The sequence below is a fragment of the Notamacropus eugenii genome, chromosome 5 (assembly GCF_028372415.1).
Source record: "Notamacropus eugenii isolate mMacEug1 chromosome 5, mMacEug1.pri_v2, whole genome shotgun sequence".
In the NCBI taxonomy this organism is placed as follows: Eukaryota; Metazoa; Chordata; class Mammalia; order Diprotodontia; family Macropodidae; genus Notamacropus; species Notamacropus eugenii.
The window spans coordinates 407003324-407026429 of record NC_092876.1 but is presented as its reverse complement, the minus strand read 5'-3'; the positions used below and the strand labels follow the sequence as shown (position 1 = coordinate 407026429).

Below are 23106 nucleotides of genomic sequence, written 5' to 3'. Positions count from 1 at the left end.
TCTATGTCTAAATCATTACCCATTTTGAGCTTGTCTTGGTATGGAGCATGAGATTTTGGTCTTTGCCTAGTTTCTACCAGACTACTTACCAATTTTCTCAATAGTTTTTGTTTTGCCCCAGTTTATTTTGTACTTTTGCTCCTGTATATTGTATATCTAATCTATTCTTCTGATCACCTTTTCTATTTCTTCCCAAATTCTTTTGATGATTACAACTTTGTAGTATAGTTTGAGATCAAATACTGCGAGGCCCTTTTCCTTTTCATTTTTTCATTGATTCTTTTCGTTATTCTTGACCTTTTATTAGTCTAAATGAATTTTTTTAGCTCTATAAAGTAGTCCTTTTGTAGTTTGATTGGTATGACATAATAAACAAATTAATTTAGATAGGTGATTTTAATTTTTATTAGTTTGGCCTACCCATGAACAATGAATATTTCTCTAGTTGTTTAGATGGGTCTTTATTTGTGTGAAAAGTGTTTTGTAATTGTGTTCATATAGTTCTCTGTGTGTTTTAGCATGTAGTATTTTACACAATCTATAGTTTTTTTTAATGGAATTTCTCTTTATCTCTTCCTCTTGGATTTTGTTGATAATATATAGAAATGCAAAGGATTCATATGGATTTATTTTATGTCCTACAGCTTTGCTGATTTTGTTTTAATAAGTTTTTTCATTTGACTCTAGAGCTCCCTAAATGAACCATCAATACATCTGCAAAAAGTGATATCTTTTTGCCTATGTTTATTTCTTTAATTTTCTTTTCTTAATTTCTTGCAATTGGTAGCATTTCTAGTACAATATTGAATAGTAATGGTGGTAATAGACATCCTTGTTTCACAAACCCTTATCTTTTTGAAAAGGCTTCTGTTTTAAAAGTTTTAGGGTAGATAGTAATTTTAAGGAAAATTCTAGTTTTTGTTGTTTTTTAAAATAGAAATGAGTATTATATTTTGTCATAGTTTTCTTAATATTGAACTGGCCCTTCATTCCTGACATAAATTAAGCCTGGTTATTAAATTGTATGATCTTCGTGACATTTTGCTATTATCTCTTTACTACCATTTTATTTAAAAAGTTTTGTGTCAATATTAACTGGGAAAATTGGTCTATAATTTTCTTTCTCTGTTTTGGCTCCCTGTTTTAGGTATCAAGATCATGTTTATGTCACATTAGAAATTTGGTAGAACCCCTTCTTTACTTATTTTTCAGATAGTTTACGTAGTGTTGAAATTTGTTGTTGTTGTTGTCTAGTTGGGTCTGACTCTTCCATGGCAACGTGGAGTTTCCTTGGCAAGGGTACTGGAATGGGTTGCCATTTCCTTCTTCAGCTTATTTTCACCTGAAGTTTTAAATAGGGTTAAGTGACTTGCCCAAGATCACACAGCTAGTAAGTCTCTGAAGTCAGGTTTGAAGGTGAGTCTTCCTAGTTCTCAGCCTACTGTTTAACCACTGTGCCACCTAGCTGCCCCAGTATTAGAATTAATTGTTTATTAAATATTTGGTCAGATTTGCTTATAAATCCATCTGCTCCTGGTCTTTCCCCCCCATTCTCCCTTTGAGACTTCATTTATAACTTATTTAATATCTTTTTTCTAAGATACTTATTTAAGTATTTTATTTCCTGTTTTGTTAATTGGAATCATTTATATTTTTGAAAATATTCATCCATTTCATTTTGATAGCCAGTTTTAGTGTTATGGTGTGCAAAATAATTGCCCTGACAGTGATAGAATATAATTGTGTGGTAGTGATCTCTGTGGGAACTTAAGACTTAACTAGTGTGTAAGCAAATTAGATGATCAAGCCAAACACAGAGAAAAGTGGAGTGTCTCATTTACCTATGTGTGGGTGTGAGGCCCAAATGTGACCGCAGTGTTGTCTCTAGGCTCACCTGTAACATTACATTGATGTGTTTACTCAAAAAAATTGTATCTAAAATCATTGTTTTCTGTTTCTTGAACTTAATGTATCATTGTAGTAGTTCTTTATGGTCAGGTCCTTTTTTTTTTTTGTTGGCTCGTTCCAAACTACTTCTTGATTTTGAACTTCATGTTGACACTAGGATCTTCATACTTCTTGGGGTGGGGTGAGGCTGTCTGGTTTGAGGTTCCATCCCTTTTTGTCCATCTGCTGTTTTAACAGTTCACTTCGGGGGCATGGAAGTTTTTAATGCTTCCAAAGAAATATGATCTGGGAGGGGAAGGTGGGAGTCTGCCCTCCTGGTTTGAACTCTGCAAGTTTGTGAACCACCTTTGACTTGTTGCTGGTTGAATTTCAGGAGCTTATTGCAGGACTTAGAGTTAGCCCAGTAGGAAGTTCTATAATTCCAGTGACTGACTATTGACTTCCCTTTAGTCTGAGATTCCAGCCTTGGTTATTCTGTCTTTATTACTATTGCTAGCTATGCTGGACTAAACGCTAAAACTAAGTACCCACTGCTTTCCTCCTGGGCTCTAGTCACACCTGTATTTTAGAACTTGTTTCTTGCTTTGTGCTAAGCTAGGATGCTGCTTGTGAGCCCTCCTCTCTATCTTGGATCTGTGAAATTAGATAATGGGTGGTAGCTACCATACGATGCCCATTTTTGAATCCTGTGCTAGTTCAGGGATCCCCTGGGAAGTGTTTTTACCTCTATACTTTCTGCCTTGGTGTTCTTTCTCAACCCTGAGCGCTGGAGTGCTCCCCATCCCTGTTGCTGTTACTTCTGGGAGTAGCCTACCTTGGTCCTAGTGTTTGCACTTTTTTTGTTGTTTGTTTCCCAGTGCTGCTGTAGGCTGGAAAAATGACTCATTGTAACTTTTTCATAGCTTTTCTGATCACAGTTCAATCTCTTAGGTTTTCATGGAGGAAATGTGCAGGGTGAGTTATGCAAAAATGCTTCTTGCTTGATTCTGACTGCTCCATTAGATTGCAGGTAGTAAGTGCTTACAAAATGTTTTCCAATTATTAACTGTTGTTGGAAGGTATTGGTCCAAACTTAATTTCTGTCTCAAAGCTTGCTAATTCTCACAGTAATTATTGTCAATATGGGGTTCTTTTCCATATTATTTATGTTTTAGAATTCATTGAACACTGAGTTAATTCAGTTAATTCTTATTCTTTGTGTAGTTTGTTCTGTTAATTTATTTTTAAATTTTTTGGCTGATACCAAACGATTATTGCTTTATAATATAGTTTGAATCCTAAAAGTGCCATTCACCTCTCATTCTTTTTTTTTTTTGATAGTTCTTAAGTTCTTATTTGTTTTTAAATTTATTTATTTATTTAACTTTTAACATTCATTTTCACAGAATTTTGGGTTCCAAATTTTCTCCCCCCTTGTCCCCTCCCCCCACCCCAAAACACCGAGCATTCCAATTGCCCCCATCACCAATCTGCTCTCTCCTCTATCATCCCTCTTTGCCCTTGTCTCCATCCTCTCCTCTGTCCTGTAGGGCCAAATAACTTTCTATACCCCTTTACCTGTATTTCTTATTTCCCAGCGGCAAGAACAGTAACAGTACTCGACAGTTGTTCCTAAAACTTTGTGTTCCAACTTCTTTTCCTCCCTCCCTCCCCACCCCCTCCCTTTGGAAGGCAAGCAATTCAGTATAGGCCAAATCTGTGTAGTTTTGCAAATGACTTCCATAATAGTCGTGTTGTATAAGACTAACTATATTTCCCTCCATCCTGTCCTGCCCCCAATTACTTCTATTCTCTCTTTTGATCCTGTTCCTCCCCATGAGTGTTGACCTCAAATTGCACCCTCCTCCCCATGCCCTCCCTTCCATCATCCCCCCCACCCTACTTATCCCCTTACCCCCACTTTCCTGTATTGTAAGATAGGTTTTCATACCAAAATGAGTGTGCATTTTATTCCTTCCTTTAGTGGAATGTGATGAGAGTAAACTTCATGTTTTTCTCTCACCTCCCCTCTTTTTCCCTAAACTAAAAAAGTCTTTTGCTTACCTCTTTTATGAGAGATAATTTGCTCCATTCCATTTCTCCCTTTCTCCTCCCATATATTTCTCTCTCACTGCTTGATTTTATTTTTTTAAGATATGATCCCATCCTCTTCAATTCACTCTGTGCACTCTGTCTCTGTGTATGTGTGTGTGTGTGTGTGTGTAATCCCACCCAGTACCCAGATACTGAATGGTTTCACAAGTTACAAATACTGTCTTTCCATATAGGAATGTAAACAGTTCAACTTTAGTGAGTCCCTTATGACTTCTCTTTGCTGTTCACCTTTTCATGGTTCTCTTCATTCTTGTGTTTGAAAGTCAAATTTTCTTTTCAGCTCTGGTCTTTTCATCAAGAATGCTTGAGAGTCCTCTATTTCATTGAAAGACCATTTTTTCTCCTGAAGTATTATACTCAGTTTTGCTGGGTAGGTGATTCTTGGTTTTAGTCCTAGTTCCTTTGACTTCTGGAATATCCTATTCCATTCCCTTCGATCCCTTAATGTAGAGGCTGCTAGATCTTGTGTTATGCTGATTGTATTTCCACAATACTTGAATTGTTTCTTTCTAGCTGCTTGCAATATTTTCTCCTTGACCTGGGAACTCTGGAATTTGGCCACAATGTTCCTAGGAGTTTCTCTTTTTGGATCTCTTTCAGGCAGTGTTTTGTGGATTCCTTGAATATTTATTTTGCCCTCTGGTTCTAGAATCTCAGGGCAGTTTTCCTTGATAATTTCATGAAAGATGATGTCTAGGCTCTTTTTTTGATCATGGCTTTCAGGTAGGCCCATAATTTTTAAATTGTCTCTCCTGAATCTATTTTCCAGGTCAGTTGTTTTTCTAGTGAGATATTTCACATTATCTTCCATTTTTTCATTCTTTTGGTTTTGTTTTGTGATTTCTTGGTTTCTCATAAAGTCATTAGCCTCAATCTGTTCCATTCTAATTTTGAAAGAACTATTTTCTTCAGTGAGCTTTTGAACCTCCTTTTCCATTTGGCTAATTCTGCTTTTGAAAGCATTCTTCTCCTCATTGGCTTTTTGAACCTCTTTTGCCAATTGAGTTAGCCTATTTTTCAGGGTGCTATTTTCTTCAGCCATTTTTTTGGGTCTCCTTTAGCAGGGTGCTGACCTGCTGTTCATACTTTGCTTGCATGTCTCTCATTGCTCTTCCCAGTTTTTCCTCCACCTCTCTTAACTTGATTTTCAAAATTTTTTGAGCTCTTTTTGAGCTCTTCCATGGTCTGAGCCCATTGAGTGGGCTGGGACACAGAAGCCTTGACTTCTGTGTCTTTCCCTGATAGTGAGCATTGTTCTTCCTCATCAGAAAGGAAGGGAGGAAATGCCTGTTCACCAAGAAAGTAACCTTCTATAGTCTTGGTTTTTTTCCTTTTTCTGGGCATTTTCCCAGCCAGTGACTTGACTTCTGAATATCCTCTTCACACCCACTTCTCCTCTAGATCTGCCCAGCCAGCACTTGGGGTCTGAGACTCAAATGCTGCTTCTAGCCTCAGGGCTTTTGGCGGGGGCAGGGCTGCTATTCAGTGTGAGATTAAGTTCAGGTGCTCAGGTCAGGGCAGGGCTGCCTCACAGGCTCCGTTCCCTCAGGGGGTTTATGCAGAGACCTTCAACAATGGATCCAGGCTCCTGCCTGCTTGGGGAGCCCTAGTCTGCTCCCACCTCTGCTGCTGCCTCCTGAGGGGGCCTGAGTTATGGGGGCACCCCACTCCCCTCTTGGTGAGCCAAAAAGACTCTCTCACTGACCTTTAGTGCCTGTGGGTGGAGGGACCCACGCGGCTGCTGGAGATCCTGCCCCTGAAGCCTGCTCGGATCTGCTCCTCTCGGCGCCTGGCAGCCAACGCAGGGCTGGGCTCTGCTCCGCCTCCACAGTGCGAAGAACCTTTTGCGAGAGGTTTTCAAGTTCTCTGGAATAGAAATCTCCTCCGCTCCGCTGTTCTGTGGCTTCTTCTGCACCAGAATTTATTGGCAGTTCTTTTTTACAGACATTTTATGGGCTGTGGGTTCGGAGCTAGCGTATGTGTATGTTTCTACTCCACCATCTTGGCTCCGCCCCTCTCACCTCTCATTCTTACATTTTTCATTATTTTCCTGATATTCTAGATCTTTTGTCCCTACAAATTAGTTTTGTTATAATTTTGTCTAGCTTTGTGAGGTATATTCTTGTTTGTATACCACTAAATCTATAATTTTGTATTGGTAGTGTTGTCATTTGTATTTGCATGGCTCAGCCATGATCACTGAATAAATAACCTTTCAGTTATTTAAGTTTCGTTAGTTCCTTTTAGGGAACATTTTGTAATTGTATCTGCATACATATATTTAGTGTCTCTTGATCTCTTCAGTGACCCTGTTTTTTCTCCCTAAGGTTCTTAACCTGGGATCTGTAAACTTGCTTTTGAAAATATTTTGATAACCTTAATTATTTTCCTCTTAAACTCATGTATCTTATTTTATGTATTTTGTAGTTTTTTTGAAAGAGAATTTGAATTCCTTTTCTTTTACTCCCTTCTGGATTTTATTATTGGTCTACCCAAGTTTTCTTTAAAATGGCTTTGCCTTCCACTGATTCTGAGATGATATGATCTATCATCTTTCTCCATAAGACTTAAAAATGAATGTATATTTCAACACAGTATTGTTGTCTTTGGTATCCATCACTATTGGTTTTACAAGTAAGTTCAACGTTTAGTGAGATGTTTTGTGAAAACTCTGTTTCCTTATTGGGACAGTTTGTATTGGTTAACCTTCTGGATATGATTATAGGTGGTGTCAGTGTTATTTCTCTTTATTTTCTCCTTCTGGTTTTTAGTTTTGGATTAAGTTGTTTCAGTGGTATACCACATCTTTTTTCTTATTCATTTGTGTGTGTGTATATTAACTAATTCAGACTTTAACACTTATGAGTTGGTGGTTAGGGATTATGATTTCCTGGTTCATCCCGACGCAGGCATCAATAACATTAATAACAAGTCTTTCCACGTCTGTTAAATTATAAGCTGCTTCATTCTTTATGCTGCTTAATTCTTTTCTGGAAGAAAGTGTTCATGATAATAGAGGTATGAGGAACCTGTGTAACCAATCACAAGACCTTGGCCACTTTCCTTCTTTATGAACTATACTTTATCATTTTTTTCCATCCTCACTTTTTCCACCTTTGTTTTGAAGTTTCCAAGTAGTAGAATTTATACTGATTGAATTTGGTGGTTCTCATCAGGGTCTTTATAGAATTTCTCTTAATAATGTCATTAGCAACTAATTTTGGCATAAAAGCTACAGTTACATTTAAGGTACTGATTTTTATCCATAGCACAACATGTAATGTTCAAATATTCCATGAAATAATGGTTCGTTACTTCTGAGTATATGATAAAATCCAGTCCTTTGCCTTACCAAGGGGTTCTGATGAGCTATGTTTTTGTTTAGCTGCAACACGCAGTTCAGTTCCTCTAGCAAATATCTTCACTTGTTGGATAAGTATCTTATGTTTAGAGCCCCACTAGTCATACTGAGAGCAGCTAGGTGGCATGATGGAGAGAGTGATAAGCCTAGAATCAAGAAGACTAATCTTCTTAAGTTTATATCTGTCCTCAGACACTTACTAGCTATGGGACCCTGGGCAAGTCACTAAACTCCATTTGCCCTAGTTTCCTCATCTATAAAATGAGTTGGAGAAGGAAATAACAAACCATTCCAGTATCTCTGCCAAGAACACCTCAAATCAGGGTCATGTCCACAAAGAACTGGACATGACTAAAAATGACTGATAAAAAAAGCCATATTAAAGTTTATTGTTTGTCTAAAAACTTCATATTTCTTAAAACTGTTACAATTATAGTAGAAGTGGAAAAGGACCTTAATAAATACTAAAAACCATTTACAATTTTCATTTCTTAGGTTGGTTGCCTTAACTAAAAAAATTCATCACCAGGGCTAGACTACTGGTGATGTACCTCTTTGTAGTTAACTATTATAGATTAGTCCTTGGAATATAGATTTGATATGTTATATTAGTCAGTTACAGACTTACTCTTAACTTCATACTTGAAACCTTTCCAGCATTGTTGAACCTACTGAAAATTACAGCCCCACTGACAGTCATTCTTTGAGACCTCAGGATTGTCTTCACACCATGATGAGTGAGGCATCAGAGCAGTACTTTGTGGAAGAACGACAAGTTGACAGTTCCCCCAGTACCCTTGCCATTATCAAGATGACATGGGAAAGAATCTGGCATGTTGTATGTACCCCCTGTGGCAAATTTATGGTAAGATGAACTTATAGGAAGATTGGACCAGAGTAGCATGAAATGATGTGACTGGGTTATGTTCTGTGTTGTTAAAGGGAACACCCAGACTGATGAGATCACAGATCCAATGAAGTAGGAGGTTGTTTTGTGTTAACTGTAGTTGTGCTTGAGGAGTTTAGAAGTAAAGGAATTGGTTTGGACAGTTGTTATAGATAGGATATTCCTTATTTCCTTGGCTTTTATGACACTGCTCTCTCCTGGTTCTCCTTTTTTTGTCTGACAGTTTCTTAAGTTCTTTTGCTAGTTCATCTTCTATTTCCTTTATGTGGATATACTTCAAGCCCTCATTTGGCTCCTTTGCTGCCAGCCAACTTTACCACCATTCACCGACTACTGACCAAATGCAAGTGAAGGACAAGTGAACACAAGAGCCCTGGAAACCACAGTGCCCTAGAATATTGGCCTTGCTTCTAGTCTTCCTTAGGCTAACCAACCCTTGAGGAAAAGGAACCCTGGCAATCTCAGGCTCCCACCACTTTCTGACCAATAACTACCTTCAGGGCAGACAAACCAATGCAGGTGAAGCAGCAGGGCATATATCAAATTGGCCAAACCAGTTCCATCACCATATCTCTTCAGATTCTGGTGAAGACAGATTAGGACCCTGTTCCAGAAGTCTGAAAATAGCAATGATGTGTAGACTACCAACTCAGAAACTGACTTGGTTTTAATAATGGAAATGACATGAAAGATGTATTAGCATTTTCTTCATTATAAGTGATCATGAGACTTTGCCATCTGTTTGACTTTCGTCTGAAACCTCTTACATGTCTTGTTTCCCTCATTACAATGTAAGATCTTTGAAAGCAGTAACAGTCTTCTTTCTTTTGGGGTCTTTTAACACCTAGTACTCTGCTTTACAGACAGGAAATGTTTAATGAATTCTTTTTCATTTATTCATTCATAGGACGTCAGTTAAGATAGAATTATTGTGAAGCATCAGTAAATTAGTGTATTTCTAACTTCTGTGTGTCCACCTCTCCATGGATATTACGTATTGTGTATTTCCAATATATGTCTATTCATGTATGTAGGCACACATCTGTAAGAACACACACGGGCTCTTAGACATCGCAGTGGTACCAGGTTCTTCTGATTTGCATCATTAACATTTCATTAGCTCAAATTTATGCAGTGCTTTAATCTTACAATATACTTCCTTTATAGGCAGAGAGCAGGCGTAAGAGATTAACTGACTTACATGGAGAGAGAAGGGCATGTAAGTCAGTCATTAAATCTTCTACATGCTAGCACTGAGTTAGGTACCAGAGATACAATACAAAGAATGGAACAATCCATATTTGCAATGAGCTTACATATAAAGTACATATAAAAATATGCAGAATAGTTATTAAGTTAATAAGTACACGTATACACAAGAAGTAGTTAAATACAAGGTACTTTGTGAAGGAGAGTATTAGCAGTTGTGGAGGATCAGGAAAGAGTTCATGCAATACATCTTGAGAAGTAGTCTGTAAAGCAGAGTTAAAGAGGAGGTGTATTCCAGATGTGAGGTATTTAAATGCTAGAACGAGGTGCATGGGAGGAATGTTGTTAAGTGAGGAATGAGGAGGAAGTCAGTTTGGCTGTATGACCATTTGTAAGAGGGAGAGTAATGAATGTACAATGAGGCTGGAAAGATAGCATTGGGACCAGGTTGTAGAGGATTTTCAAAGTTAAACAGAAGACTTATACTTACATATATGATGCTTCAAAACGTTTGGCCAAAGTAGATACAGGTACATCTTGAGGATCATAGATTTGTTGCTAGAAGGAACCTTAAATATATTTGAAGTCTAACCCCGTCATTTTACAATTAAGGAAACTTAGGCTTAGTGATTTGCCCAGGGTCCCACAGGGAAGAACCAGGATTCAAATCCAACTCTTAATGATTTTGGATTTAATACTCTTATCTTTGCATTACTCTACCTGTAGTATTTTTAACTGAGTCCCTGAAAATGTGACTTTAGGTCTGTGGTAAGGTGGACTTCTGCCTGTTCAACTTAGTTGAGAAATGATGTGTTAACATTCATTTGTGTATTTTGGTTAACTGAAAATTTGACATACAATACGGGATTTTGAAAGAATGAGAATACATTAAAATAAACTTACCACTAAACAATATAATTTTTGATTCAGGAGACACTTCAGGATCTTGTCATATATTAAGGATTTTATTATGTGCATTACTTATAGTGCTGTATACTGAAGGGATACGAGATTGGATAGAATGAGTTACTACTGACTTTTTCGTGATCTAGCTTGGTTCATTTAAAAATATTTCTATTCTTAGCTTTCTCTCATAAAAGTAAAATTTAGACTGTACAGTTTTTTTAAAAGGGTTTTCCAGTTATTTGAATTCTGGTTAAATAAATGTTTACTGTATCAGAATACCTATGTGACTCACACGAGACTTTAAGTAAAACTTCTTTTGAAGGGCTATAAAAATGTGCATATCCTTTGCTCCAGATAATAACAGTTCTAGGGCTGTATCCCAAAGAGACCATAAAAATAGAAAAAGGTTCCACATGTATACAGATATTTATAGCAGCTCTTTTTGTGGTGACCAAGAACTGGAAAATGAAAGAATGCTCATCAATTGGGGAATGAGTGAACAAGTTGTAGTATATGAATGTGATGGAATACTATTGTGCTGTAAAAAATGATGAACAGGCAAGCTTCAGGAAAAACCTGAAAAGACTTATATGAACTGATGCTGAGTGCAATGAGCAGAACCAGGAGAGCGTTATACACGGTAACAGCCACAGGGTATGAGGACTGTTTCTGATAGACTTATCCCTTTACAGCAATGCAGGGACCCTAAAACATTCCCAAAGAACTCTTGATACAAAATGCCTTCACATCCAGAGAAAGAACTATGGAATCAGAATGCAAAATGAAGCAGACTGTTTTCTCTTGTCTTATGTTTTTTTTTTCATGATTCCTCTCATTTGTTTTATCTCTTCTATGCAACATGACTAACGTGAAAATATGTTTAATAAGAATGTATGTGTAGAACCCATATAAGATTGTATGCTGTCTCAGGGAAAGAGGGGGAGAAAATTTAAAACTTACGGAAGTGATTGTTGGAAACTGAAAAATAAATTAATTAAATAATAGAGAGCCATCAAATAAAAGTATATTTCATGGATGTGAGGAAACTCATTTCAACTAGATGTTTTTCTTCAAGTACATGAAAAAACAATTATACAAGATTATGTAAATCACAAAAAAAACCCCAAAAACTTCTGTTTCTCAGTGTTTAAGAAACTAATGTCCACAAGTCTTCAGATGAGTACAATGAACTTAACACTTTAATGTTTCATTTTAGTTTTTTTCCTTCAGCCTTGCTAGCATTCATATCTGAAAAATTCACAACTGAAGTCAAATCTGTTTTTTATTATCTGTTTTAATACTATATTTGTCAGAATAGGTCTGTTGGCTTCAGGTTTGTATGAGGACAATAATTGTGTAGCCAAGGAGCTTTTATTTTATCTTGGAGTCAGTAAAAAAAAAAATTAAAATTTCTTGAATTATGAGAGTGACATGGTAAAACTTGTACTTAAGCAGTTGTGTGGAAGATAGATTGGAAAAAGGAGACACTGGTAGCAGAGAGACCCATTAGCAGATTATTAGATCTAGAAGAGAAATGATAAAGGCCTGAAGTAGAGTTGTGGTCTGTGAGTAGAGAAACAGATGAAAGATATTGTGGAAATCAAGTCTTCAGAAATTGACAACTGACATGAATGGAAGTATGGGTATATAAAGAAAGAGTTGAACATTACTGGTTGTGGACCTGAGTGACTGTAAAATAAGCCTGCACAACCTGTGGCCTGCCAAAGGATTTTGGGTGGCCCACAAAAAATGAAGAGGATACTGTTCTCTGTTGTTATCCTCTGTTTTTTGCAGGCCTCCTGAAATCTTTTGGTGTGCCACAAGGGGCTGTGGGCTGTAAATATCCCACAGGCTGCAGGTTGAGCAGGCCTGGACTGGAAGAATACTGATATCCTCAAAAGAATAAGGGAGTTTGGAAGAGGGAAGAATTGGATTTGAGATGCCAATGAGTCATTTAAGTGGTAGTGTCTGGTAGGTAGTTGCTACTGGGGAATTGGAGCATAGAAGTGAGATTAATTCTGAATTATATAGATTTTGGGAGTCATTTACTTAGAAATAATTTTAGTTATTCAAACCCCTAGACAAGGTATAGAGAAGAGGGCTAGGAGCAAAGCCTTGGAAGGATACTCCAGGTCTTAAGGGACCAATTGAAATTTAAAACATTTGAAAGGAACTAGGTCAGAGAAAATGTGTATATAGCTTTATTTTGTTCCATTTCTTTTAATTTCCTTCTGTTTAAGGTATACCATTCAATCAAAATTTCTCAGAAGTTACTCCATAGTTTCATTTGATTTGAACACTGAAAACAGAACATAACACCCATATGGGAAGAGCACTGGATTTAGATTTAAAAGACCTGGCAACCATATGAATGTGGGCAGATTACAAGTTTTCTAAGTCTTAGTTTCCTTTACTATAAAATGAGGATAATACTACTTTGCACTTCTACTTCCCAAAATTGTTATGAAGAATACAATTTGTAATCTGTGAAGTGATATATAATTCATAGTTCCCCAATGCTTTTTAGTAAACATAGGATGGTAACTTTTCATATTACTTGAAGAAAATTCTCCAAGTGGGGTTTTGATTGTATTTTAAGTTGGGAGGTGCAGGATGGTGGTGAAGGAGGAATTCTTTTGAAACATCCTACTTAATAATTGCATGTTAAACTTTGTTGAATTGTTGAATCAAAATTTAATTTTTGTTTTATACTACCTGCTTGTGAGCAGTAAGGAAACATCAGTAAAAATGGTGATGAATATTACCATATTAATATTAATTCTTTTCTTTTCTTATGCAGAACCTCCAGTATGAGGCGAGGTGGATGGAGGAAACGACATGAAAATGACGGCTGGGGGAAATGGGTGTGTTTACGTACAATTTATTTTGTAACTACTCTTAAACTATTTTACTTTGTTCCTGAGTTTCTAAGACTTCTGTTCTTAATCAAGGGTAATTCTTTGAAAGATCTAAAAGTAAAAGACTTGGTTGCCTTTTGAAATGCTGCTAATCCTTGTCAGGAAAGAGGAAATGATGGGAGTCATAAAATTCTTGTAAAGCCATTCTGAATATAGGCCATAATGTGTCATAGGCTATTTCCGCTCTCCCTCCCTCCCTCCCTCCCAGTAACCACCTTCATCTCACATTATACAGTGAGCTCTTTAGGGGATGGTGTGGGTCAGAGACCACTGACTCAAATGAAAATCAGAGACTTTTTAAGGTGGAAGCAAAGCAGCAAGATTTTATTACGATCTCACCAGAAAGGGCATCTCCTCTCTGATAAGTAACCAGGAGAGTGAGGCGCTTGCTGAAGGCAAAAACAAAAATTATGTAGTCCTCAGGAGAAATCCCCCACCCTCCCTGCTGGCCATTACTCCCAATTTACCTTAGAAATAAGGAACAAGGAAGTAGTAAAACAACCAATAAAAAGCTAACGCAATGCTCAGAACCTTATTTGGCATGCAGTATGCTGAGGTGGCACTCCAAGGCGGGGTTAAGTTTCAAGTTTCTTCAAGGTCACGTAATTTCTGGGAGATAGAGACTTAGGCCTAACTACCTACTAGAAGCCTATTGTCTTCACTGACTCTTTTTCACTCAGGATGAATGGGTAGGGAGGTTAGGGTGTTTGGTGTAGTTTGATCTAGAGCCAATCTTATAGTGTTAGGTCTAGCCTTTGCATCTTCTTTACTTTTTCCTTAGGTCCTTCCTGAGCCCTTTACAACTACTCAGGCAGTGTTCTAAAATTATCTTTCTTCTTCCATTAAAATAATCTCACAGTTATGTAATTTCAAATCACTGATTAAATTCACTCATATTTCCCTATTGCTTTCCTAAAGGTTTTCGCATTTTAAAAGAGGACAGTTCATAACCTGAATGAATCTAAATTGGTGAATTTGGGGTTGTGTAGATTTTAGGATTTTTTTTTTTTTTTTTTTTAGCAAAGGTAAGAGTATTTTTTTGGTGAGAGGAGGGAGGAGAATTAGAAGATCTGTATCTGTGGTTTTATTAGTACAAGGAACACTTGTAGAAATTCCATTCACTGTTGCAAATCTGCACTTGACTATAACTTTTAGTTACCTGGGCATAGTGAGAAGTTAAACTACATGTTTGTAGTTGGACAGCTAGTATATCTTGAAAGCAACGGCCAGTATATCTTGAAAGGAAGACTTAAGCCCAGCTCTTCTTTATACCAAAGCCAGTACTCTATATACTACATTTATTGCTCTCTCTCTGTTAGTAATGTAAGTATCAGTACTTGGTGCTTCATATGATAAGGGTATGTTTTATAATTTAAAAAATTTTTTGTGTTCATTGAAAAGTTGGCTTTCTTTAAATATAACTTCATTTTTATGTGATCCATTAATATATATATATTGAGTAAAATTATCCATTTTTCCTAGATGTGCCATTAACTTTGATAATTTTTCTTTTATAAGAAGAATAAAATTTCTTTTTGAAGAACCTTGATTATAAACATTGGATAGCCTTAATGTTAAGATTATTACAAAAAACAAAAATCTATTTCCTCTCTCCCTCCTCCCATTGGAAAAAAAAGGAAAAACAAAATGCACATGACATCTCAAGATTACTTTTAAAGAATGAGTCTCAGTGCCTAGTGTGGCTAAAGCATTTGGTATAGGTTATTAGCTAGCATGATAATTTTATAGTTTATATTTTGTAGTTAGGAAAAGACAAAGTATATTGTAATAGAAAGAGGTAAAGTCTAGTCTTAATCATTTAACACAGTGATTAGCATTGTACCTTGCACATACTGGGTAATGTTTGGAATTTGATAGGATATTTATGGACAGAATCTGGAGGTGCTAAAATTAGGAAGCACTATTTCAAAGGTTGAAAGAAAATACTTCTTTTATAGAGCAATTAGTAAACTTAGGAAACTCTAAATGGTACAGTCTAAAAATAGGTTCAGAAAAGGTTTAGGTAAATTCATGAATGTTGGCTCACTCAGTAACTGGTTATTGAGGGAAGCAAGGGATCTTTGTAGGTTCATACCATTTGAGATTTACTAAGTTACACAGTCATACCATCCCACAAAACATACTTAATTTATAATGTGAGAAACAGAATATTGGTTGTTAGACCATGAGTCTAAACATTATGATCTTTATTTCTTATGATATTGATATTGTGTTTACTATGATTCCGATAGGAAATGAGGGGCATTCTCTTGGGGACACTACAAATGGGCAGCTAGGTGATTCACTAGAGTGCTGGGCCTGGAGTTATTACAAATTTGTACAAACGAGTACAAATTTAGACTCAGATACTTAACAGTGTGTGACTCTGGGCATGTCAGTTTTCTCATCTCTAAAATGAACTGGAGAAAGAAATTGCAAACCACTCCAGTATCTTTGCCAAAAAAATCCCAAATAGGGTCAGGCATGATGGAAATGATTGAATAAAAAAAATGAGATAAATTTATTATACAGTCTCATAACTTGACTCGAAAGAGGCATCATTCATGTGAAATTCCCACCTTCTGTTCTTCTGAGGTGATAGGATTATTAATTTACTAAAATTCCCAACATAAAAGGAGCTAGTGGTATTTGGCGGTCCCCAGCTTCTGGGAACCAAAAGAACTAGTTATCTTATAATTTTTCTACCTGTTTGTCCTAGTTTTGTTCTTTAGGTTCAAGAAAAAGAAGTCTGTTCCCTTTTCTTTCTGATATCCTTTCTAATAGTGAAGATATAAATCATCTTATTATTCCTGCCTCCTCCCCCACTTCCCCTGCTCATTTCTCTCCATTTTATCCACAAGAATAGTATGAGATTTTATCAAAAGCTTTGCTAAAATCTGGGTGAGCTATGTCTTTAGCATTTCATTGATTTATTATTAATTTAGTAACCTTATCAAAAAAGGAAAACAAGATTGATCTCTTGATAAAATCATGCTGGCTCTTTAGGATCACTGCTTTTTTTCTAGATCTTAATCTAGATTAATGATCCCTTTAATAAAGTGTTTTAAATTTTCCCTTCCCTATTTTTCTTGTTTTCTGTGATCTATTAGGCACCCACCTAGCACAAGGGATAGAAAATTGGACTTTTAAGTCAGAAAGATAAAATTCAGTCAATCAGTAAATAGTTATTAAGTGCCTGTTGTGTGCCAGGCAATTTCCTAAGTACTTAGGGGTGTAAAAAAAAGCAAGAGACAGTCCCTGCCTTTAAGGAGCTCACAGTCTAATAAAGGAGAATACAAAGAAACAAATATGTAAAAAGGAGGCTCTTTGCAGGATACATAGGAAATAATTAAGAGGGAAAGCAGTGGAATTGAGAGATTGGGAAAGGCTCAGCTGGGACTTAAAGGAGGTCAGCGAAGTCAAAAGTTAAAGGAGGGAGAACATTTCAAGTATGGGGGACAGCCAGAGGAAGTTCAGATCCTGCCTCATAATGTTTACTGTGTAACCCTGAACAAGCAACTTTACATCTTTCATCCTCGATTTCCTCATCTATAAAATGGAAATAATAATAGCACCTACTTCAAAATGTTGTGAAGTTCAAATGAGATAATATGAAGTATTTTCTAAACCTTTGCAACACTATATAAGCACTAGCTATTATTACGAAGGTATCATTTGGTGACTGCATCTGCCAGTTGGATTGTCACTGATCTTTTGGACCAAGTGACTTGAACTCATCAATATACTCTCTTATTTTCTCCTTCCTTATTTTAGTTATCCATGCTTCATTGACCCCATTTGTTCACTCCTTTTTATTCTAAAATTGTCTCCTTTTTCCTCATGAGAATTGTTCTCATTGTGAGTTTTCAGAATTTCATTCTTAAAAGCTTCCTTTTAGTCCAGTGCTGACTTCCCCTGTAGAATTTTAGTCAGTAAGAATCTGCCTATTCTTTTTCTGAGCCTTTTAAAATCTGCTTATCCAAGGGTATGTGTCATATTATTCTGTTTTCGCTGAAGTAAACCCTTTCCACAAATTCTAAGATGAAACCTTCTACCAAAGTTTTCTGTCATTTCCATAGAAAAAATATTTTTCTAGGCTACTGATAATTAGTTTGAGAATAGTAATTCCTTCTTGGTTCTTCCAAGGTTCTTCTTCCTTTTAAGACAAGTTATGATTAAGGAAAGTCAAGACATTATTTCTTCTGCTTTTAGCAGAGCACTCTAGAAGACATCTCCATAGTTCCAGGTACCATAACTACTATATCGCATCTTTACTCATCAGCTAGTACCACATTCTATGCAGTTTAATTCCTTCTCATCTCTACCTCTTGGAAATCTTTGACTTCTTTTTCCTAGGCTCAGCTTAGGTGATAACTTCTCCTTGAAAGCCTTTCTTTATCCTTCCATTTAGTGCTCTCTCCTTCAGTTTATCTTGTATTATTTGTGAAGAAGAAATGTACATTCTTATCCCTTAGAATATGGATTCCTTGAAGTCAGGGCCTGGGCAGTGCTTTTCTTTCATTTCTGTGATACCCAGTATTTTCTCTAGTGCTTTGCATGTAATAACCAAAATGTAATGGTTTTTTGTTAAGTATAGAAATAGACATTTATATTTCCAAATAATTTAAGGTCTGGTACTGAATCTTGGGATAATACTGTATTTTATTAACATATATACACACACATGTACATGTACAGATGCATAGACATATATGTGTGCATAGACATGCATATATGAAATATGTTTATAACAGTATACACATTGTTGTAAACTGAGATGGATTTTTAATATTTATTTTACTTCTTATTCCAAACAAGAATATAATTTTTTTGTTTTCCAAAGTAGTCTCTCAAAAATATCATTGTAGTACATTTTATGCAATTGGCAAATGTACTTTAAAAATAATTTTTGAAAAACAGATCTTTTTAGTGTATTAGGAAAGTTTATTTTATCAGGTTTTCCAGTGGTAAATCTATTTTTAAGGAAAAGTTACATTGATGCCTTTTGTTCTTATGTGATTTTTGTGTTCCTTTTTGAAACTGATTGGACTGTTCTTAATGTGTTTGGATCACTAGCAAAAAAAAAGTTTTTCCTTTTTATATAATTTTATTTTTTTAAAAAGAGGCAAGAAAAGATAACCTAACATATTTGTAACTACTACAATTTCTTCTTTCCAATTCTAGGGTGGATACATGGCTGCGAAGGTCCAGAAATTGGAGGAGCAGTTCCGATCAGATGCTGCTTTGCAGAAGGATGGAACACCATCTACGATTTTTAGTGGAGTTGCTATCTATGTCAATGGCTACACAGGTTGTATATTTTTTTAATAGCTAAGTTATTAGTGTAGCCAGGGTACATTGGATAAAATGGAAGATGTAATATAGACTTTCATCTTCAGCTATTATTAATTTAATGAAAAATGCCCAATTTCAGAGTTTTTTTGCATTAGTTTAGGACCAAATTCTTTTTTTTATTTCTTTTCTTTTCTTTTTTTTTATTTAACTTTTAACATTTATTTTCACAAAATTTTGGGTTACAAATTTTCTCCCCTTTTATCCCCTCCCCACCCAAACCCAAACATTCTAATTGCCCCTGTGACCAATCTGCTCTCTTTTCTATCCTCCCTCTCTGCCCTTGTCTCCGTCTTCTCTTTTGTCCTGTAGGGCCAGATAGCTTTCTTTACCCCTTAACCTGTATTTCTTATTTCCTAGTGGTAAGAACATTACATTTGATCCTAACACTTTGAGTTCCAACTTCTTTAGCTCCCTCCCTCTCCACCCCTTCCTTTTGGAAGACAGACAATTCAATATAGGCCAAATCTGTGTAGTTTTGCAAATGATTTCCATACTAGTTGTGTTGTATAGGACTAACTATATTTCCCTCCATCCTATCCTGTCCCCCATTGCTTCTATTCTCTTATGATCCTTTCCCTCCCCATGAGTGTCGACCTCGGATTGCATTCTCCTCCCCATGCCCTCCCCTCTATCCTCCCCCCCACCCTGCTTGTGCCCTTGTCCCCCACTCTCCTGTATTGTGAGATAGGTCTTCCTATCAAAATGAGTATGCATTTTATTCTTTCCTTTAGTGGAATGTGATGAGAGTAGACCTCATGTTTTTCTCTCGCCTCCCCTCTTTATCCCTCCACTAATAAGTCTTTTGCTTGCCTCTTTTATGAGAGATAATTTGCCCCATTCCATTTCTCCCTTTCTCCTCCCAATATTTCTCTCTCACTGCTTGATTTCATTTTTTTTTTTTTTAAGATATGATCCCATCCTCTTCAGTTCACTCTGTGCACTCTGTCTCTATGTATGTGTGCGTGTGTGCATGTGTCTGTGTGTACTCCCACCCAGTACCCAGATACTGAAATGTTTCAAGAGTTACAAATATTGTCTTTCCATGTAGGAATGTAAGCAGTTCAACTTTAGTAAGTCCCTTATGACTTCTCTTTGCTGTTCACCTTTTCATGGTTCTCTTCATTCTTGTGTTTGAAAGTCAAATTTTCTTTTCAGCTCTGGTCTTTTCATCAAGAATGCTTGAGAGTCCTCTATTTCATTGAAAGACCATTTTTTCTCCTGAAGTATTATACTCAGTTTTGCTGGGTAGGTGATTCTTGGTTTTAGTCCTAGTTCCTTTGACTTCTGGAATATCCTATTCCATTCCCTTCGATCCCTTAATGTAGAGGCTGCTAGATCTTGTGTTATGCTGATTGTATTTCCACAATACTTGAATTGTTTCTTTCTAGCTGCTTGCAATATTTTCTCTTTGACCTGGGAATTCTGGAATTTGGCCACAATGTTCCTAGGAGTTTCTCTTTTTGGATCTCTTTCATGCAGTGTTCTGTGGATTCCTTGAATATTTATTTTGCCCTCTGGTTCTAGAATCTCAGGGCAGTTTTCCTTGATAATTTCATGGAAGATGATGTCTAGGCTCTTCTTTTGATCATGGTTTTCAGGTAGTCCCAGAATTTTTACATTGTCTCTCCTGATTCTATTTTCCAGGTCAGTTGTTTTTCCAATAAGATATTTCACATTATCTTCCATTTTTCCAATCTTCTCGCTATGTTCTGTGATATCTTGCTTTCTCACAAAGTCCTTAGCGTCCATCTGTGCCATTCTAGTTTTGAAAGAACTATTTTCTTCAGTGAGCTTTTGAATCTCCTTTTCCATTTGGCTAATTCTGCTTTTGAAAGCATTCTTCTCCTCGTTGGCTTTTTGAACCTCTTTTGCCAGTTGAGTTAGGCTAGTTTTCAGGGTGTTAATTTCTTCAACATTTTTTTGGTTCTCCTTTAGCAGGGAGCTGATCTGCTTTTCATGCTTCTCTTTCATCCCTCTCATTTCTCTTCCCAGTTTTTCCTCCACCTCTCTAACTTGATTTTCAAAATTCTTTTTGAGCTCTTCCATGGCCTGAGCCCATTGGGTGGGCTGGGACACAGAATCCTTGATTTCTGTGTCTTTGCCTGATGGTAAGCATTGTTCTTCCTCATCAGAAAGGAAGGGAGGAAATGTCTGTTCTCCAAGAAAGTAGCCTTCAATAGTTTTATTTCTTTTCCCTTTTCTGGGCATTCTCCCCAGCCAGTGACTTGACCTCTGAATATTCTCCTCACACCCACCTCGCCTCCTGGTCCTCCCAGCCAGCGTTTGGGGACTGAGATTCAAATGCTGCCTCCCGCCTTAGGGCTTTTGGCGGGGGCAGGGTTGCTATTCAGTGTGAGAATTAAGTTCAGATGGTCAGGTCGGGGCAGGGCCGCCTCTCAGGCTCAGTTCCCTCAGGGGGTTTATGTACAGCCCTTCCACAATGGATTCAATGTTCCCGCCTGCTTGGGGAGCCCCTGTCTGCACCCGCCTCTCAGCTTCTACCTCCCGGGGGGGCCCGAGCCATGGGGGCACCCCACTCCCCTCTCAACCCGCCAAAGAGATTCTCTCACCGACCCCCGTCACCTGTGGGTGGAGGGGCTTGTGCCGCCGCTGGATATCCCGTCCCTGAAGCCTGCTTGGATCTGTACCTCTCGGAGCCGCGGCCGCCGCAGGTCTGGGCTGGGCTCCGCATCTGCAGTGCGATGGACCTTTTGCGAGAGGTTTGCAGGTCCCTCTGTGGATGGAGGGACCCGCGTGGCTGCTGGAGATCCCGTCCCCGAAGCCCGCTCGGATCTTTTCCTCACGGTGTCGCGGCCGCTGCAGGGCTGCCCTCTGCTCCCAGTCCCGGAGCCCAGTACACAGCGCGAAGGACCCCCCGCGAGAGGTTTGCAGGTCTCTCTGGAACAGAAATCTCCCTCGCTCTAATATTCCGTGGCCTCTGGGTGCAGAATTCACCGTGAGTTGGTCCCCTCTAGCCGTTCTGTGGGTTGTGGGTTCGGAGCTATGTGTGTGTGCGTCTTTCTGCTCCGCCATCTTGGCTCCGCCCCAGGACCAAATTCTTTATCAAAATTCTCTGGTTTTAGTTGGAAATTTCAAGTAAAATATTTTGCTTGAGAATTAATTATTTTTGTCTGTTTGGCAAAAGTTGATTGAAATTAAGGTTTGTAATGAAGCAGCTATTATTCCAGTTTAGTCCAGGTATGTTAATTTGAAAGTAGTCACTTTATTGTTCACTCTGATAGACTCTTTCATTTTAATGAGTGAAAGGGTGTCTATTTTATTTGAAATTAATTTCTCATTTTTTTTAATTGCAGAAAAGGATTGTATATCTCTAATTCTACATCTCTAAGCCTTTCACACTAGTTTTTGTGTAGGTGTGTGACTTTAGGCCCATTTCCTCAAATTTTAGAATGGAGACACTATTACCAGTTTTTAGCTTTCTAGTGTTGTATAAAAGGAGGAACACTATAGAACAAGGGGTTTGTGGTAGATAATGTGTTAAATATTAAAATCTTTTACAGCTGTAAAACTTCATGTTCCTATAGAATTTTGCATATGTAATTATGATGAATGTTCTGGGACATCTACATCATTTAATTGTAACATTTCTATGCTTGTCCAAAGTCACATTCCTTTTCTGCAGTAACTAGAATTGGAAGTCTGGGTGGCTAGCCTTTGTGTAATGACTTAGCAAGTGAAAATAAATGCTTTGAACCTAATTGAAAGGTCAAATTTTGATAATATCAGATTAAAAAGTTTTGGCACAAGCAAAACCACGCAACCAAAAATATAAGGAAAGCAGTATCTCTGATAAAGGCCTCATTCTCAAATATGTAGAGAAATGAGTCAAATTTGTAAAAATATAAGTCATTCCCCAATTGATAAATGGGCAAAGGATATGAACAGGAAGTTTTCAAATAAATAAAAGCTATCTATGGCCATATAAAAAAAATATTCAACTATTGATCAGAGAAATGCAAATTACAACAACTCTGAGGTACCACCAGTGGCTAATATGCTAATTTTCACTTTTTTTCATTTTTTCTTTTATTTGAACCGTCTTAAACAAAATAGTATAGAAATGTTTTACACGATTGCACATGTATAACCTATATCTGTTTGTTTACCATCTCAGGGAGGGAGGGTTAGAATTTGGAACTCAACTTCAAATAAAAATGTTAAAAAATTCAAAGAAAAAAAGAAAGGCCAGAATCATCAGGTATATGCAGTCCTCATTTTTTAATAGCAATTGGGGCACGTGGAATCTGGGTTTCCTCATCTTGCCCAAGCTAGAAGTGCAGAGGCCATTCATGGGGCAGGTTCTGTTATGACTTGACACTGCAGCTTTGACCTGCTCTATTTCTGAACTGCACCCGTTATCTCTCCTTGGACAGCCTGCTACTTTCTCCCTCTACCCCATTCCAGGGACTGGACTTCACATCTTGGTG

The 23106-nt window shown here is 37.3% G+C and overlaps 1 protein-coding gene across 3 annotated transcripts in view; it reads left to right on the top strand.

Moving 5' to 3' along the window:
* Positions 1 to 23106, top strand: part of REV1 (REV1 DNA directed polymerase) — a 137348-nt gene that overhangs the window by 36724 nt on the left and 77518 nt on the right. For all 3 annotated transcript variants that reach the window (XM_072616814.1, XM_072616815.1, XM_072616812.1), the window contains exons 2-3: positions 13186 to 13249; positions 18488 to 18614. In XM_072616814.1, coding sequence (XP_072472915.1) covers positions 13196 to 13249; positions 18488 to 18614 — 181 coding nt within the window. In that variant the 5' untranslated portion in view covers positions 13186 to 13195. The remainder of the gene's footprint in view (positions 1 to 13185; positions 13250 to 18487; positions 18615 to 23106) is intronic.